Source organism: Silurus meridionalis, chromosome 14 (genome assembly GCF_014805685.1).
Source record: "Silurus meridionalis isolate SWU-2019-XX chromosome 14, ASM1480568v1, whole genome shotgun sequence".
In the NCBI taxonomy this organism is placed as follows: Eukaryota; Metazoa; Chordata; class Actinopteri; order Siluriformes; family Siluridae; genus Silurus; species Silurus meridionalis.
The window spans coordinates 23,654,436-23,674,557 of NC_060897.1; the positions used below are offsets into that span (position 1 = coordinate 23,654,436).

The 20,122-nt window shown below is 44.1% G+C and overlaps 1 protein-coding gene across 1 annotated transcript; it reads left to right on the forward strand.

The window, feature by feature from the left end:
* Positions 1-2,228: 2,228 nt before the first annotated feature.
* On the forward strand, positions 2,229-19,455 carry LOC124397344 (somatostatin receptor type 5-like). The gene is given in 3 exon segments (XM_046866919.1): positions 2,229-2,358; positions 16,448-17,624; positions 17,626-19,455. Coding segments are annotated over 2 exon segments (1,434 nt in total). The 5' UTR covers positions 2,229-2,358; positions 16,448-16,503; the 3' UTR covers positions 17,939-19,455.
* The last annotated feature ends 667 nt before the right edge of the window (positions 19,456-20,122 follow it).

The window sequence follows — 20,122 nt, forward strand, 5'->3', positions numbered from 1 at the left end:
TCCATCACTCCATCACTTCATCACTCACTCCATCACTCCATCACTCGCTCCATCACTTTATCACTCACTCCATCACTCCATAACTCCATCACTCGCTTCATCACTCCATCACTCACTCCATCACTCCATCACTCGCTCCATCACTCGCTCCATCACTCCATCACTCCATGACTCACTCCATCACTCAATCAGAGGCAACTGTTGACCCACAACACACCACTGCACAACCATACACTCCTGTCTCACTCAGCGTTGCCCAACCAGTTACTCTGCTCACACACACACACACACACACACACACACACACTCACACACTCACACACTCTCTCACACACACACACACTCACACACTCTCTCACACACACACACACTGACACAAAAACATCTTAAACTACAGGAAAAGTCAACGTCGCCCACTCACGAATTGTGTGTGTGTGTGTGTGTTTTGGATGAAGGTCAAATTTTTTTGCGTCAGAGCACTTAAGGAACACTGGCGCAGAAGGTCACACATTGACTCAGTGTGTGTTTAAGGAGAACGTATAGATTAGGTGTAACGGTGTGTGATAACGCACAGGAACATTAACACCTTCTCATGCTGAGGAGAAACTGCACGAGTGTTGTTAATGTGCAACTCAGCTGAAGTGTGAACATAAAACACACTACAGCAGATTTTTACTCTACCTGAATTTCTAGCAAGGGCACAAAACACATTGAGAACACTGAGACACTAAGAAACGCTGAGAAACACTGAGCTGAGAAACACTAAGCTAAGAGACACTGATGAACGCTGAGAAACACTGAGCTGAGAGACACTGAGAAACACTGAGCTGAGAAACACTAAGCTAAGAGACACTGATGAACGCTGAGAAACACTGAGCTGAGAGACACTGAGAAACACTGAGCTAAGAAACACTCAGCTGAGAGACACTGAGAAACACTGAGAAACACTAAGCTGAGTGACACTGATGAACGCTGAAAAACACTGAGCTGAGAGACACTGAGATGAGAGACACTGAGCTGAGAGACACTGCGCTGAGAGACACTAAGGAACACTGAGAAACAATGAGCTGAGAAACACTGAGCTGAGAGACACTGAGGAACACTGAGAAACATTGAGCTGAGAGATACTGATTAACGCTGAAAAACACTGAGCTGAGAGATACTGAGCTGAGAGACACTGAGGAACGCTGAGAAACACTGAGCTGAGAGACACTGAGCTGAGAAACACTGAGCTGAGAAACACTGATGAACGCTGAGAAACACTGAGCTGAGAGACACTGAGCTGACTAACACTGAGCTGAGAAACACTGATGAACGCTGAGAAACACTGAGCTGAGAACACTGAGAAACACTGAGAAACACTGAGCTGAGACACTGAGCTGACTAACACTGAGCTGAGAAACACTGATGAACGCTGAGAAACACTGAGCTGAGAAACACTGATGAACGCTGAGAAACACTGATGAACGCTGAGAAACACTGATGAACGCTGAGAAACACTGAGCTGAGAGACACTGAGCTGACTAACACTGAGCTGAGAAACACTGATGAACGCTGAGAAACACTGAGCTGAGAAACACTGATGAACGCTGAGAAACACTGATGAACGCTGAGAAACACTGAGCTGAGAGACACTGAGCTGAGAAACACTAAAAACATGGTGATAAACTGGTTAACACTTTAATGCTGAAAAACACTGTAAAATGCTGAGTTGAGGAACTGAAAAGACGAACATTGAACTGAAGAACACTGAAGTAAGAACATTATAACCACTGACACTTAAGAATAGAATCTAGATCCTTCACTGTTCACTGTTGTATAGTTCTAAAAAGGTCCCTTTCAGAACCCTGGTAGATGTTGTACACTGTGTGTAATATGGGAGGTGAAGAAATGGTTCTAAGGTTCAGCAGGTTTAACAGCTTCAGCATGGAGCCACTGGTCTACAGAACATCCTCAGAGGTTTAGAACCTTCAGGGGTCCTTTCACTAAAGATCACCAGTAGCCTTGTAGACTTTTTAGTGCGCGCGCACACGCACACGCACACACACACACACACACACACACACACACACACACACACTTTCCCCGCCCCCTTTCCCTCCCCGGGCAGTGCGCGCTGTTACAGCAGCAGCCGTTACCTGGATACCGGTGTCCGGTGTCGCGCGCAGCAGCTGTGCAGTGCGACGGTGAGGGACTCAGCCTTCAGTCTCAGTGGAGAGTTTCACCGAAGCGCTCGAGCCCGACGATCTCTCGCGCTCTCCGTCTGCGTCCGATCTTCCACACCTCCTCATCCTCCGGATCATCACAGCGCGCGCCCACGAAGATCCACGAGCTCCGCGCTCGCGCTGCGCCTCACAGGTAAGTTCCTGGAGCGGATGCTGCATGTGTACCTCGTTTAGGAACGGGCACCGGACACCGTCCTCATCACTCTCTCACACACACACACACACACACACACACACAAACACACGCGCGCGCACACTCCGTAGGTGTTTCTCAGGTTTAATTGCTTTGGGGTTAATTAAGGAGTCACGTGATGCACTTTCGATCTTAAATCATTTATTAGAGGAATTAGGAAAAGTCACAGCATTTCTATTATTATATTTCTTAAAGGTGTCAAATTAAATCTAACCATAAAAAACCAAATGATTTATTTATTTATTTGTTTGTTTGTTTGTTTGTTTGAGCACGTGTCCGTGCAATGCGGGTGTGTATTTTAATTATAAATAATAAAATGAATTGAGATTTGAATGGAAGCAGGGCTTTAAAGCAGCTCTTGTTTATATGAACACATGAAATACATCACGTTTATACAATAACATCGCGATTTCTGTACATGTTTATAAGTTTGTTATTTATTGATTTATTTAGTATTATTATAATGATGAGTTTAATCTGATATCAGTAGAATCTGATGGAACACTTTGGTCCGGTCTGATTTCAGTCTGATTTACAGCTGGAGTGTGACAGAGGATCCACAGTGTCTCAGTTCAGTCCAATACAATATCATCATCATACAGTGTTATTGCACACACACACACACACACACACACACACACACACACACACACACACACACACAGTAAGCTGGAAGAGATCAGTGTGTTTTCTTTACTGAGTGTTTCTGTATCGTACTGTAACTTCACTCTCATCACACTGCAGCAGCTTACACTATTAATGTATCAGCTCACACACTCTGACACTTTAATCACACACACACACATATACACACACACACGCACACACACACACACACACACACACACACACACACACACACACATACTTTATCCTCGCTGGGTTTGACACTAAATGTGCTCTCAGTCACTACTAAACCATCATGTCACAGTGTGTGTGTGTGTGTGTGTGTGTGTGTGTGTGTGTGTGTGTATCGGAGAGGAACACTGCAGTATTGTGTGTTATTTGTCAGGGCTTGTGTGTGGGACGCAGAGGCCTCTGTGCTATTCTGCTGGAATTTTGCTGGTGGGCGACTGATGACTTCACCATTCCTTGATATTCCCAAAGCTCTCGGCGGCTCTGGAGAATCGCTCTGACGTCACCGGGGCACGTGTAGGAGCAGAGAATTTCACCTCCACCCTGAACACAACACAATCTCACACAATCCAATCAGACTGTGGAGAAAGCAGAATGCTGCTGCTGAGGGTGATGCTGATGGTGTTGATGATGATGATGATGATGATGATGATGATGGAGTCCAGACTTAGCTGACAGAACAAGACGTGTTAATTCGGTTAGCCGCTAACTCACTTAGCCAGTAATGTGTTTAGCAGAGCAGGTTGAGGATTCTGGTATGGAAAAGTCAGATTCACTTAAACATCTCACAGTGCAGAGGAGAACCTGGAACCTGGTTATGGTCTGTGCTGTAGACTGGAGTGAAAGTTTGTAGGCCTAAAGATGAAGAAGCTGTGATTGATAATGTTCCTTCATTACTACAGTAACCGAAAATCTTACGTGTGTTAGGAAAATAAGAAAAAAGATAATCAGGATGTCTGTGATTTTTCAGAGATAAATGATCCGTTTCATCAGCAGTCCTCACACACACTCCTGGTCTGATGATCTCACTGCATGATGATTAGAATGAAGCCCTCAGTGTTGAGCACTTTGCTCTTCCATGTGAAGCCTGAACTCTGTGCGTAGTCGTGATTACATGATGTTCTCCATCCGTTCTGACAGCAACGTGCTAAAATCCTGTTTAGATGTAAAATGAATGTGATGTAAGGACACAGCGTCACTCTTGTAGTCAGATTGTGAGATGAGAAAGGGGATCTTATGAAGAGAAGAAGGTTGAATGGATGTAGACATTGTGTGATAAAGTGATGGTAGTTGGATTGGAGTTGATTTCACAGGAATGAACCTAAAAGAAAAACAGCTCAGATTGATGTATTTATTGTGGGAATTGGAGCTCAGTGGTTGAGGCTTCAGAACCAGGCTGCTACTGCTGGGCCCCTGAGCAAGGCCCTTAACCCCATAACTGCTCAGGTGTATGAAAAAGAGAAATGTCTGTTTTTTTGTATAAATGTTGTGTACGATTCTCATTGGTGTGTTTGTTGGAGTCTTGTCTGTAGTAAAGCTCCTGAGAAATGGCAGGCTGCAGAAACACCAACGGCAACTGGAAAGAAAAAGATTTAGAGCTCCTCCAGTATGAACTCCAGTGACCTGGTCCATGACAAACACACATCTCTACTGTGTGTTCAATCACTTTTCATTCACAGCCCATCACGTTACTGTCCCACCATAGTCCACATATCTAACAGGGTTTCTGTGTTGCAGTTAAAACTTATTGAGTTTCATTTCCACAAAATGTGGTTTTAGTTCTCGCTTCCACAACAGCTCCAGAACCTCCAGAGCCTCCAGATCCAGAGTTTCCAGAGCATGATCTCAGGTGAACGGTGAAGAAATGAGCTGAACATTGATGTCTTGGCAGCCAGAGGCTGTTCTGCTGATCTGCCTGAAGAGCCGTGTGAGAGGATGGAGCTGTAAGGAAATGAACACTGAATGAACCACATCTCACCGGCTTCTCCAACACAGCCGAGTTCATGCAGCCTACACACACTATCACTCTGGAATAAATATAGATCCATAAGATCAGCAGTGTAGCTCTGTGACACAAGCAGGACGATCTGAACAATTACTGAATTATAGAGGAACCCAGATGAACGACCTGACTGAGATCTCATTATGCCTTGAGTTTTCAGAGATCTGTCAGGAGATGCGTTAATCCTGCACTCGGTGTTCAAAAGAAAACACGCACTCGTTCATCCGAGAAGAAAGCGAAGGAGGAAAGGGAATGATTTAAAGATCACAAGCAGTTTTCTCTCCTGTCAATCAACCAGAAGAAAAAACAAACCTCTTAACAAGTCAGAGAAATCAGCTAATGCATCTTCTCAGATAGATCTTTATTTTACACAAGCTGCTAGTTTACTCACATCACATACTTATACACTCATGACCTGTGAGTCTGAGATCCTTCAAGCTCAGGCTTTTTTTAAATACACTGTTTAACACAGTTTGCTGTTCCTCCTCACACTGTGGTCCTCCTCATTCATGTTCTTCTTCAGTCCATTTTCCTCCTCAGACCATGTTCTCCCTCAGTCTGTTTTCCTCCTTAAATATATGTTCCTCCTCTGACCATGTTTCTCTCAAGACTAGAGTCTACTAAATCCAACCTCCTTATCCTATTTTCCTCCCCAAACCAGACTGTGTTCTTCTTCAGACCACGTTCCTTCTTAGGCCAGCCTGTGATCTCTTCAGACCATGTCCTCGATGATGTGTTTCTCTAAATCTCATTTCGCTTCTCTCTTTCAGCAGTGTGTAATTACTGACCCTCAGCTTCTCATCACACACATCGACCTCACACACTCTTATTGACACAGGCTCTCTCAGCCCTGAGGAGCTCTAACAGCATCCCACACCAGGAGCTGTGACTCGGCTTCCTGCACTCATTTGTGTGTGTGTGTGTGTGTGTGTGTGTGTGTCATGTGACTGGACCTGAAATGTGTCATTGTGTAATTAGAGGTAATTGAATTTATTGAATTGAATTGAGAAATTGGATCTGCTCAGGGTTCAGTGTGTTCATGGAGATGAGGTCTTTATGGTTCACGTTTCTCTCAGTTTAAGACTTGAAGTGAAAATGCAGCAGTTTCACACTGAAGCTTCAGCAGGACGTGTTTCAGTAAATCAGCATTTATTTATTTATCATTTTGCCGTTTTGAAATTAAAAAAAAAACATTTTATATAAATCTATGTATTATTTTGATAAATCATTATCCAGAAGCACGTTCGTGTGCAGTTATTATAATACGCATGTGATTGTGACTGATCATGTGATTGTGATTGATCACGTGATTGTGACTGATCATGTGATTGTGATTGATCACGTGATTGTGACTGATCACGTGATTGTGACTGATCATGTGATTGTGATTGATCACGTGATTGTGACTGATCATGTGATTGTGATTGATCACGTGATTGTGACTGATCACGTGATTGTGATTGATCACGTGATTGTGACTGATCACGTGATTGTGATTGATCACGTGATTGTGACTGATCACGTGATTGTGACTGATCACGTGATTGTGACTGATCACGTGATTGTGACTGATCACGTGATTGTGATTGATCACGTGATTGTGATTGCACTCAGTACAATCATTAGCCACACCTGTTACCATGGCGATTAATCCTCCCTCTGAGCTCTGTTCATGAGACCATTGTACACCTGACGTTCTGAAAGTGTAACGTGGGTTCTTCCTGCAGAACCCTGTGGTCCTCGTGCTTTTTGAGCCGTCATTAGACGTGTCGAACACGTGATCACGAGCCTCATCAATGATTTACTCGTGTGAATTTTTGCCTTCAAGGCAATGAACATGTGCAGATGATTTATTGATCACAGAACGTTTTATAATTGTGTGCAGCACCTTTTCTTACGGGAATGTGTTTACTCTCCTCAGCTCCCTCTTTCCTTCTCTCTCTCTCTCTCTCTCTTTCCTTCTGTCTATTTCTTATTCTCTCTCTCTCTCTCTCTCTCTCTCTTTCCTTCTGTCTATTTCTTATCTCTCTCTCTCTCTCTCTCTCTCTCTCTCTCTCTCTCTCTCTCTCTCTCTTTCCTTCTGTCTATTTCTTATTCTCTCTCTCTCTCTCTCTCTCTCTCTTCCTTCTGTCTATTCCTTATTCTCTCTCTCTCTCTCTCATCATTGTATGACTTCTTTATGACTGAATAAACATCAGATTGTAGGGGTCCATAAACGAGGATTTTTCTGTCTCTGATCTGCTCGAGGTCCTCAGAAGAACATGAGATGATCGATGCAGGAGATAGCTCTAAGCTAATTGCAGGTTTTACTGATATTTCACACTTGGTTTCTCAGGGTGACATTTTACACTAAAGTGTGTGTGATCACTCGCTAATGAAGGCAGTGTTAAAGATCTCGTATCTCAGTGACATTCACAGCGAGGTTCTGGGTTTAACTGTACGATGGACAGGAGCTTCTCCTCCCCCAGGATCTGTGCTGATTATCACGTTATTTTCTGTGTGGAGGAGAATGTTTGAGGCTGCAGGAGAACCCTGGGGTCTCAGTGTGCAGACTTGCAGGCATGTGGTGTGAGAGCAGACGCCTACGCCACAGACGGCCAGGAGATTCACAGCGATAACGGCCGTGTGCAGGAACATTTTATTGGCCGTAATCTTCAATGTGCAGGAATTTCCTGTAAAAATATCAGTAGAAGTTACAGCGAGGGGGCGGAGCAACACGTCACACATCAGTGCTTATTAAAACGTCTTCTAAACGTATTGTTAAAAACATCTCAGCTTCATCACACCACCTTGTTACTTATTTATACTACATGTGTTTGGAGTGTGACTGAACAGATGAATCTCCATCTGGGATCTTCTTCCTCCCCCTCCTCCTCCTCCTCCTCCTTCTCTAATCAGGCAGGAGGCTGTAAATAAATCATCAGTTGTTCGATCAGGAGCTCTTCTAACTGAAGTTGATCTTTTAATACAGTTACTGTCTCCAGAGCAGATCTGGTTCCTCCGAGAGCTCAGTCTTAAAGATCTGGAACTGGTTTGACCTACAGACCTTATTAATATTGAGGTTCTCAGGGTCTGTGAATGAGGCGGGAACTTTAAATCCCAGCACTGTTTGAGATCCCAGATGTTCTTTCTGAAGGTTTGTGCTGGACCTGTGAGAGATCAGTAGAGGGAATAGTGGGACTGGGTAAAGCTGGAGTGTGTAGATGAGATGTGAAGCATGTTCTAGATATAAGTAAAAAAAAGTTTGATATAAAAATGGACATTTCACAAAAATACAAATCACTTTAATTACACAATAAAAGAAGTGAGATACAAAAGTGCTGGGACACCTGCCCTTTCCTCCATATGTGGTTCTTCTCCAAACTGTTACCACAAAGCTGGAGGCACACAATTGTACAGGACCCAAACCTGTTCCAGCATGACAATGCTCCTGTGCACAAAGCCAGCTCCATGAAGATCTGCTTTACATGAAGTGTGTGTGTACTGAGTGTTGTGTTTTAGTGTCTGACAGTGCAGATGTTAAAGAGGTGAGGAGTTTCTGGTCTGGGAGAAGAAGTTTAGGCGTCGCTCTGTTTAACAGAATGTTTTGAATGATGTTCTCGTGGCCGTGCGACTGAGAGGTGATGATAAGCAGGACGTGGGTCATGTGGGACCACGGCGCTACGCCGCAATTTATTCCAAGGAAGGATCGTTTGTTTCTCGAATCATTTCTGCAGTTTTAACAGCGACGTGTTACTGTAGCTAGCTAATCATTCCCTTCAGTCATCACTCGGCTTATCCACGGCGTCCATATCACTCCTCAGTTCCCTAGCAACAGAGTCCACACGGCTTTACAACGTTCAGTCTGCAAGTGTGTGATGAATTTCAGTTGAACACACCATAAGCCATGACCATGAAAAGCAGTCCAACATCGTGCTTTCTCAGGATAAATCACTGAGACGGCTTCATCTTCATCTTCATCTTCACCAGAGTATAAAAATCCACACTGAGGTCTTCACACAGTGGCGTCTGTAAGGGCTGAGAATTGTTCACACCACACAGAGATGAGGATCACATTTCCTCCACTGACTGTCCACAGTCATTAATATTTACTCTAAACAGGTCTGAAACATGGACCTGATGGAGCAGATTTCTTATGAGAACAGAATGAAGTTCGCTAAAAATACACTTTTGGTATGAAACCTGTGCCTGTGACTCATCAGGTTCATGAGTATGGTTCATGCTGACTACAGAATGAAGACGTTAGTGAGGCGGAACAAGAGCAGATCATTTTACTGAAAGTCATGCGTAACTATTACACACCATTACCTCAGCGTTACTGCCACACTTACAGCATGAAGTGCATGGATGCTCTTCATTATAAATGTGAGAATAATTGTGATGCACCGTGTGTGTGTGTGTGTGTGTGTGTGTGTGTGTGTGTGTGTGTTATGTGTCCGTTATTTAATCGAACTCTGAATCATCGTACGGTTTCCATACATTTAATTTTAACACTAGACGTTGTCCAAAAGCAGCTCCACAGAAATGTAAAACATTACAAATATAAACTTCAGAGTAATGAATGAAAGAAAAAACTCCCTGAGATGCTGTAAGGAAGAAACCTTGTGAGGAACCAGATTCAGAAGGAAACCAATCCACATCTGAGTGACACAAAGTGTCCATTTGTACCAGTTCCATCATCGCTGGTTGTTTATTGACTGATGGAAGTCAAAACTGTTCCGAACAAGTGCAGCTCCAAGTCATGGTAAAGGTTTAGATGTAATGATTAATGAGAAGTCTTGATCCTGATTGGTCAGTAAAATGATTCATAAACACCGGTATTCTGTATGTGACCTGGGCAGTTCTGGACCATACAGTAACTGTGCGTGGAGTAAAAGGTGTTCAGGGAGCAGTGGTGAAGTGAACCTGCACTGAAGAAGGTACACCTGAAACTGGAGCTCATCTGTGGCTAAAAGCTTCTTTATCTGAGCTGTGAGGTGTTTCAGAGACACCGTTTAGGCACAGAGCTTCACCAAGACGTGCATTTGTGTGTGTGTGTGTGTGTGTGTGTGTGTGTGTGTATGAGAGTGTTTGTGTGTGTGTGTGTGTGTGTGTGAGAGAGTGTTTGTGTGTGTGAGTGTTTGTGTGTGTGTGTGTGTGTGTGTGTGTGTGTGTGTGAGAGTGTGTGTGTGTGTGTGGTGTGTGTGTGTGTGTGTGTGTGTGTGTGTGTGAGTGTTTGTGTGTGTGTGTGTGTGTGTGTGTATGAGAGTGTTTGTGTGTGTGTGTGTGTGTGTGTGAGAGTGTTTGTGTGTGTGTGTGTGTGTGTGTGAGAGAGAGTGTTTGTGTGTTTGTGTGTGTGTGTGTGTGTGTGTGTGTGTGTGTGTGTGTGTGTGTGTGTGTGTGTGTGTGTGAGAGTGTTTGTGTGTGTGTGTGTGTGTGTGTGTGTGTGTGTGTGTGTGTGTGTGTGTGTGTATAAGGACATTGTGATATAAAGTTTGCTGTACCTGGTCACATGCTAAATGCTGCATGGAACCGAATAGAATATCCAGAGCTGTGTTTCTGCAGCTTTAAAGGAGTTTGAACCTTTGAAGAAGTTCTGGATTTGTAATGAATTAGAACAGAAGAACACAATTTTGAGAAGAGTGAGTGAGTGAGTGAGTGAGAGTAAAAAGCACAGTGCAGGAGAACACAGTAAAGCAACAGTCCAGTGGCAGGTTGCGGAGTGAAGCCAGCAGCAAAACTCAAACCTGAACAAAGTAAAACATAAAAAACAACATTTTCAAATATGTCGCTATTTTGGAGCAGGAACTAAAAAAAATTCTAAGGAACCAAAATGGTTCCTGTAGTGAAATGTGCCTCAGGAATCATGGGAAAGGTTCTCCTACTTTACAGCTTTCAGACAGGGATCCTCTTCAAACCAGCCTTTTCTTCTTCAAAGTACATCTCAGTTCTTTTTACAAAAAACTAAAATACATAAAGCTTCAGAAGAAAAGGTGCTGGAGCATCAAACAGCCTTGAGAGCTTTAAAGGACCTCCTCAGATGGTTTCACAATGCAGCCAGCGATGCTAATCCGTGTATAATGATGTTTAGCATTCAGGAAACCTACTTTATATGTATATAAAACTCCTTTGTCAGAGTAGTTAGCATGCTTTCCTTTATAAGGAGAGAAGCTCAGGCTGGTTACGGCCAGGAGCATTCAGAGGAGCACAGAGAACGTGACCGTAAGTAAAAACATTCAGATCTCTTAAGCAGGTGAAAGTCCAAAAAGTATCAGGAATTAAACACAAGTACTGAAGTGAAATCATTTCAACTGATGAAACTCTAGAACACTTGAGTCTGCATGGCTCCTGAGAGCATCATCAAGATGTTAAATATTCTGCTCACCGCCTGTCATGGAGAACTCGAGCGATATCTGCTGAAGAACAAAAAGCGTAAGCAGCCAGATTACACGTCCTGCCCTGCGATTTCCTGCTGTGAAAGATTTGTGAGGGCTACTCTGAAGATCCAAAGGTGAAACTGTAAAGAGTAATACGTGTTTATTATCTAAGGAACTGTTCTGGAGTGTAAATACAGCGATTCTACTCTAGTGAAGTGCAGATCCACCAGAACAGCACTCAGGCCCTGTGAGGGTTCTTCCTCATATCACACACGGACTCACCTCAGTAGCAGGTTCATCAGAATGCAGAATAAATGCTGTACATGCACCACACACTGCACCCTGCACCCTGCACCACACACTGCACCCTGCACCACACCCTGCACCACACACTGCACCCTGCACCCTGCACCACACACTGCACCACACACTGCACCCTGCACCACACTGCACCCTGCACCTTGCACCACACACTGCACCACACACTGCACCACACACTGCACCCTGCACCACACACTGCACCCTGCACCCTGCACCACACCCTGCACCACACACTGCACCACACTGCACCCTGCACCACACTGCACCCTGCACCACACACTGCACCTGCACCACACACTGCACTGCACCACACACTGCACCCTGCACCACACCCTGCACCACACACTGCACCCTGCACCACACACTGCACCCTGCACCACACCCTGCACCCTGCACCACACCCTGCACCCTGCACCACACACTGCACCACACACTGCACACTGCACCGGATTTTTCAGACTTAGTTTGTGCCTCTTATACAGATTCCTCTCAGGCCTCGTTCTCATCACAAAAACACATCGATGCAGCAGCATGCAGAGCTCAGACAAAAGCTGCCCTCATGTCAGGACTGAAATACTGCAGGGAAAATTGATTTCCAAAGCTGAAACGACACCAAAAATAGAGCAGGTTTTAGCTTCAGTGCTGAAACTAACAATGACATTTCTCACAAAATGGCTTCCTAAAGGGTTCTTTGGACAGTTTTTCCAACAATCATGAGAAACAAGAAGCTTTTAGAATCTTCACAATACTAGCAGCGTACAGTCTTCAAAATCAAGTTTCCTCAAGGGTTCTTGTCACCTTCCCTGTGTTAAAGTTCTGCATTAGTGATGTATCACTTGATCACATAATTTTATATCAGAGTTGTGGATCTTTGGTTTCTCCTTTGTTTTTACTCAGATTTCATTGAAAACTCTTGAGCAGCTGTCAGGAACGCTCATTTCGCTTCCGGAAGGCCAGGCAATGCTCATGCTCACTGTTTAACACTCTTATTTTGATGCATGGCCACACTGGATGTAATAACACGGTCCACCCCTGGAGTGTTTCCTTAACGTGATTACGTGTTTGAACTGAGAAGTGTGTTAGCAGATAGCAGGATTGCTCTTGCAACAGCAGATAAGATTGCTTTCACCTTCAACACTTCTCGTCATCCAGCTCTGTGGGAACGCTCAGAGTTTGCTCGATAAAGTGACGCTTTCAGGAAAATAGCTCTGCCTCGGTCAGAAGAAAGAGACGCAGAATAAACAGCTGCAGATAAGTGTAGATACGAATATATTATTCAGAAGGAGCAGATAAAGTCTTCTGAAGGGAAACAAATGCAGGTGTGAATTGTAGGTTTGGGATCTGTATGTAAACAGAGACGTATTAATGGTGCAGTAAAGCTCATAGAGGAACATGGAACAATCTACTGATTCACTCCAAAATCAGAATGTTATCATTAATAAGATAAGGGTTCATTTCCAGCTGAAAGAATCAGAAGTTATTCTGAAGGAAAATATGATTCAATAACACACAAAAGTGAAGTCCCACCACACCTCTACCTGTTATTTTAACTGATCTCCAGAGAAATCATAGCATCCAGGAGCTTCTACACACAAGATCAGGGGCCCTGAAGATCTTCCCTCACACTGGCATCAGTGAGCAGGTGGAACTAAACTCGAGACGAGACACAATAAAGACGACAGACAGACGATGCGTGTCAACAAGATAATCAGAAGAGCAGGACGGCTGTCTGCTATTAGCACAAGAAAGCAAAGAGCATCTGCACTCAATCAGGCAAGAGAGAGAGAGAGAGAGAGAGAGAGAATTAAAGAGAGAGAGAGAGAGAGAGAGAGAGAGAGAGAGAGAGAGAGAATTAAAGAGAGAGAGAGAGAGAGAGAATTAAAGAGAGAGAGAGAGAGAGAGAGAGAGAGAGAGAGAGAGAGAATTAAAGAGAGAGAGAGAGATTAGAGAGAGAGAGAGAGAGAGAGAGAGAGAGAGAGAGAGAATTAAAGAGAGAGAGAGAGAGAGAGAGAGAGAGAGAAAGAGAGAGAGAATTAGAGAGAGAGAGAGAGAGAATTAAAGAGAATTAAAGAGAGAGAGAGAGAGAGAAGAGAGAGAGAATTAGAGAGAGAGAGAGAGAGAGAGAGAGAGAGAATTAGAGAGAGAGAGAGAGAGAGAGAGAGAGAGAGAGAGAGAGAGAGAGAGAGTCCCAGAGGAGGTCTCAACATTAATAAAAAGGAAGAACACTCAGCACAGCTGCACAGATTTGATTGAACATGTGTGAGCTGGAGATGTTGTGTTTAGAAGGTTATTGTGGTTAGCAGGTCTGTTCACTTGTTAGGAAGTGTTTAGTGTTTTGCATATAAAACCTGCTGTTATACTCTACCACCTCTGATCCATGATAGAAATCTGATCGATCAGCACACAGGAATGTAAGAGAACATGTTCAGGTGCAGGAGTAAAGCAGGGCACTTCCTGAATCCTGGTTAGAGTTTGTTCTACGTGGATGTTTTGAGACTTGGATCGAGAGTTCTCTCCACCACAGACTCAGGTGTGAATGTGTGTATGGTAGTTGTTTTCTGAGAGAAGTTTAAAACATACAAGGAAAAGTGGCATCACCTGCCTCCATCTGCACAGTAACGATCTCCATCTATCACTGAGACACACTGAACATCACACTGAGGACACTGAGCTGTGTCTAGACAGGAAACACACACAGGGGTGATACGTTCCTCTTTACATCTTCACACACACAACATATACACAATAAACACACACACACACACACACACACACACACACACACACACACACACACACACACACACTACATATACACAATAAACACACACACTACAGATACACAATAAACACACACACACACACACACACACACACACACACACTACATATACACAATAAACACACACACACACACATATACACACACACACACATATACACAATAAACACACACACACACACACACACACACACACACACACACACAATAAACACATGCTGGATGAAGGACACACAGCAGGTCGTTTAGTAAAAGTAGAGACTCAGTAAAAATGTCATTTCAGTAAAAGTACAAAAGTTTTTACCTTCAAATGACCTTCAGTTTCCAAAGTAGTGATTTATTATAACTGTAATGTTCCTGTGATTATTTTTATGTGTATTCCCTCAGTTGATGTGAAAAGACTCGAATGTGACTCTCAGCACACTGATCTATTAATACACTGATACACTGATACACTGTACGGATAAAAGTATTGGGACACCAGACTTCCAGTCATATGTGCTTCTTTTCCAAACTGTTACCATTAAGTTGAAGGCACACAGACAGACGTCTTTGGATGCAGGAGCATGTCATTTTCCATTACCGTGAACTAGGAGACCCAAAACCTGCTCCAGCATGATGATGCCCCTGTGCACACTGCCAGCTGCATGAACATCTGCTTTCCATGGGTTGCAGTGGACAATCTAATGCTATAGAGCTTTGGGATGAATTTTTCATGCAAAACAAGTTTAAAACAGACCCTGATTGGTGACTTGCTGTGTGTTTGAGTGTTTAAGTTTAAGTTTTTATCCTCATTTTACTAAATGTAGTCGAGCAAAAAGTTAAATATTTGACTAGTGAAGTTACAGTAAAAATCTTCCCACATGGAAACACTTCAGTGGTATGGTACATGTGAAGTTTTCTCTAAAGAGACCGCAGGTTTCTGTAGTGTGAATGGAAGAAGTTTCAACCAGAAGCTTAAAATTACATGAAACTATAAATGGATAAAAAAAACCTGATGTTTAGTAATGAAATAAATCATTGTAGTAATCATTAATAGACTGCTGTGGAAAAGGAGCATCTTCAGGGTGATCACAGGATCTCCATTACATGAGTCAGCAAGCTGCAGTGTTCCTTACACACTGTTTATCATGTTAACAGAACGTAGCGCTAGTGTGTGTGTGTGTGTGTGTGTGTGTGTGTGCCTAAAACCATGAATACACACAGACACGAGTCGTCTTGATGTGAGAAAACTCACTGTTTAAACTGTCTGAGGGTTTGATAGACAAACACACACACACACACACACACACACACACACACACACACACACACACACACACACACAAACACACACATTGGTCAAACAGTGTCCTTATGGCACTCGATCTCACACTCTAATCATTTCCTGTCTGACTCATTGCCCAGTGCCACATTTTATTTCTCAGCATGTTATCATTTAATTATGTTTTTTCAAACCGCTATTTCCGTCGCACCTCCTGAGCTTTCTCACGATTCACCACCTGACCTCTCTTTATTCCCTTTATTGTTTCACTCTCCTCGATGGCTCCTGTTGGTTTTTCCATCTGCGCCTCTGTATTTGCACAGCACAACGACATCTTCATGTTTTTCTACAGCAGGCTTTTTAACGCCGCCTCATTACGATTCGGGGCTGCCAGGAAAAACGTGTGTGTGATTAAAAAAGCTTCATGCTGGTGTCTACATGGACAGATTTCTAGTGCAGGATGGTTTTTGGGAAGCAGCCCGGAGTTGTGTTATTATTGCGTGTACACCTTTGTCACTTTGTTCTCACGCAGCGGCTAAACTCTGACACGTGTAACAGTTGCGAACAAAACAATGCAGTAAATTGCGGTGTTATTACGCACATCTCTCACACTCTTCTGTCTGCATGGCAAATAACAGCGCTTTGTGTTCTGTTCTGCTGTTTTGTAGGACAATGGCCCCGAGCTGAGTGCTGCGTGAGAAACTGGAGAGCAAAGATCAGCGCTATGATGGACGTCTCGTCAGTGGACCCTTCTGCTGTAGCAGAGATCTGGAACAACCTTTCACTCTCAGGATTCTTCTTCAACGAGACTTTCCCCAACGAGACTTTTTCCAATGACACGTGCCTCTTCAACGTGTCCAACAGCACCAATGGAACCTGCGGTGGGAGTCGGCCAGGCGTCGGGGTAGCGGGTATCCTCATCCCGCTCATATACATCATTGTGTGCATCATCGGCCTCGGTGGAAACACTCTGGTCATCCACATTGTCCTGCACTACTCCAAGACGGAATCGGTTACAAACATCTACATCCTCAACCTGGCCATTGCTGATGAGCTGTTTATGCTCAGCCTTCCCTTCCTGGCCGTCCAGAACGCTATGATGTCCTGGCCCTTCGGTTCCTTCATGTGCCGTCTGGTGATGACCGTTGATGGAATCAACCAGTTCACCAGCATTTTCTGCCTGACGGTGATGAGTATCGACCGCTACCTGGCCGTGGTGCATCCCATCCGCTCGTCAAGGTGGAGGCGACCACAGGTAGCCAAGGCCGTGAACGGTTCCGTGTGGGCAATGTCCTTCATAGTGGTTCTGCCGATGGTGGTCTTCGCTGGTGTGTTTGAGAAAGGAGGGACATGCAACATCAACTGGCCGGAGTCGTGCACCATCTGCCGCGCTGCATTTATCATCTACACCTCCACTGTAGGGTTCTTCTTCCCCCTGCTGGTCATCTGCATGTGCTATCTACTCATCGTGGTAAAGATCCGCAGCTCAAGCAAAAAGGTCCACGCCACTTCGAGCAAACGCCGCAAGTCTGAGCGCAAAGTCACCCGCATGGTGGTGATCGTGGTGGCCGTATTCGTCTTCTGCTGGCTGCCATTCTACGCCTTGAACATCATCAACTTGATCGTGTTTCCTCCACCGAGTGAGCTGCAGTGCTTCTACTACTTTGTGGTGGTGCTGTCATACGCCAACAGCTGCGCCAACCCCATCGTCTACAGCTTCCTCTCCGACAACTTCAAACGAGGCTTCCGGAAGGCTCTGTGCCGCTCATCCAGAAAGGTGGAGAATCATGAACCAGCAGAACATCAGGAGCAGGAGGAGCGCAGGCAGATACTGATGCCCCGCGAGCCTGCGCAGAGCTGTCAGAGAAGAAGATGATGACGATGATGATGAAGAAGACAGGGAGGAAGTTACGGAGATGACCGAGATCTGTAAGATTACTCAGAATGGGAACAGCAGCACACAGTGCGCTCGAGCTCTGCTCTCCGAGAGGCCGTTAGCATCGGGGCTTTCAGAGCCAAGTTCTCCGAGAGGAGACGGGAAAGGACCTGGATTCGGACCGAACTCAGCATTGCTGAACGGTGTGAAAAACGGAAACGTAAAGCCGTTGCCAGAGGAACCAGTAGAAAAGAACACGTCGTTGGAGATCAGCTACTTGTAAAATCTGTAATGTTTCTTTCCGCTATTTTTGATCTCCTGTAATTCTGCCCGACTGGAACGCTGCCCAAATTTGAGCTCAAACCCTGTGTGTCCTTAATCATGGTGTAAATGTTGTAATGTTCCTGTGACGTCTTATTGTGAACAAAACAGTTTTAAAGGAAAACTCAAGAATGTTCTTTCAGGTTCTCAGCTGCATCAACATCCTATTCAGCCTGAATAAACCCACCTCAGATTCCCACTGAAACTCGAGGGAACTCAGTGATTTACTGCTGACGGAGCTGCATGACATCATGCATGGGTCAGGACATTAAAACTTGTATAAAATGATGAAAGAACTCATCGTGCAACACTGTCTGGTCGTCTGTCTTCATGATGGAGCACTTTGTGGTGGAGATTTTTACATCTGTGTGTTTCAGGAAGTTTCTCAGGAACAATTTGAATTCTCGAAGTGTAAAATTTAGACACAAACAGAAAACATTTTTTCTCCTAATGTATTTGTAATCAGTGCTTTTAAGCTGTTTAAACCGTTGTATGAAATAATGTTGAAAGGTTTGCGCACCCACAACACACTCAGAAGGTGTCGATGCATTCTTCAGACCAGCAGCTCTGACGGTCCTACAGGTTTTTATTAATGCACTCGTTCTGATACGTCATCGTTTCCATAGTAACAGCGTGTTCACAGGGACATGTACAGCTCCACATGAACCATAATGTGAAGACCTGCCATAGTGTAGTAAATCAAAAACCTGTAAATAGCGGCGGTATAAGAGGATTAAAGCGCCTCCTACTGTCTCTTTCAGGTCACTGACCCTAAATAGGTCTGGAAGATTTGTTCAAGTTTTGGATTGTTGTCTTGTTGCAGGAAAAGTTCTTTATTCTATTCCTTCTGTTGTTTGTAGATAAATTGTGAGAGGTTTGTTATTTTCTTATTCAGACACAATGGCTGGGGTGTGCAAACTTTTACTCTCAAACCCTCTGGTCAGTCACTTACAATCAAAACTTCATTTGGTCTTAGATCTTAACAGCACCAGCAACACGTCGTGTCCAAGTGCCTCAAATTACAAACCTACTGTTCACTGATTCCATCTACACAACAAGACACATTCAAACACACACACACACACACACACACACACGCACAGATGTTTTGTGAAGGAGCTGTAAATTAGGTTCTTCTGAATATTCAGACACATTGTAAAGTGTTCTTGAATTACACTGAGGTTCACCATATACCCCACTGCCACCATACACCACCTTCACCACCTTCACCCTCACTGAACACCTCCTCCACCATGCACCAACTCTATCTCCATCATACACCACTTACACTTACACCAACTTACACCAACACCAGCACCTGCACCTCAACCTTCACCTTAACTTTTACTTCAGCCTCCACCTACTCTACAACCTCTAACTACACCTTTACCTTCGTTCCACTAAACCAGGGGTGGCCAACCAGTCAGAGACCGAGAGCCACATTTTTCACTGTGTTACCGCAAAGAGCCACATCATACACATGGGCACACATGAACATCACCCATCCCTTCCTCTTACACACACACACACACACACACACACACACACACACACACACACCTCTGCTCAGCCAGATTTATTGTAAATGTCACACACCAACATAATGACAGAAATTGACTCCTACAGTTCTAAGACCACAGGACAGTCATTTTCAACAATGAACATTGTGTGCACTGTCTCTCACACACAAACTCTTAGTTTAACCAAGTCCACAAACAGAAATATAATAATTTACAATAGCGTTTTTCTTTTACTCTGCATGTTACTTAGTGGTACTTTTGGCATTCCTTGCCTTAAACAATCCCCTTCAAATCTGCCTCGTATTCCGTTGTTGCCACTCAAGCAATTCTTTTACACGTGTGTCAGTCAGAACAGATCGATGCTTTGATTTTACGTGTTTCAGGGTAGAAAACACAGCCTTTGTGGGGTTTTTTATGTGCGTGTTCACTTCGCTAGAGTGTAATACGGTATTTTGCGTCAAATGCGCATGTGCGTGAGATGAATATACCGCAGGGGGGGCAATTAACTTTTTAGGGGCCACATGAGAAACCTGAATTGTGTCAGAGGGCCACACCAACGATAATATTTTAGAGATGCACCGAAATGAAAATTCAATTCAAAAGGCAATGAAATCCAAAATTTTGTG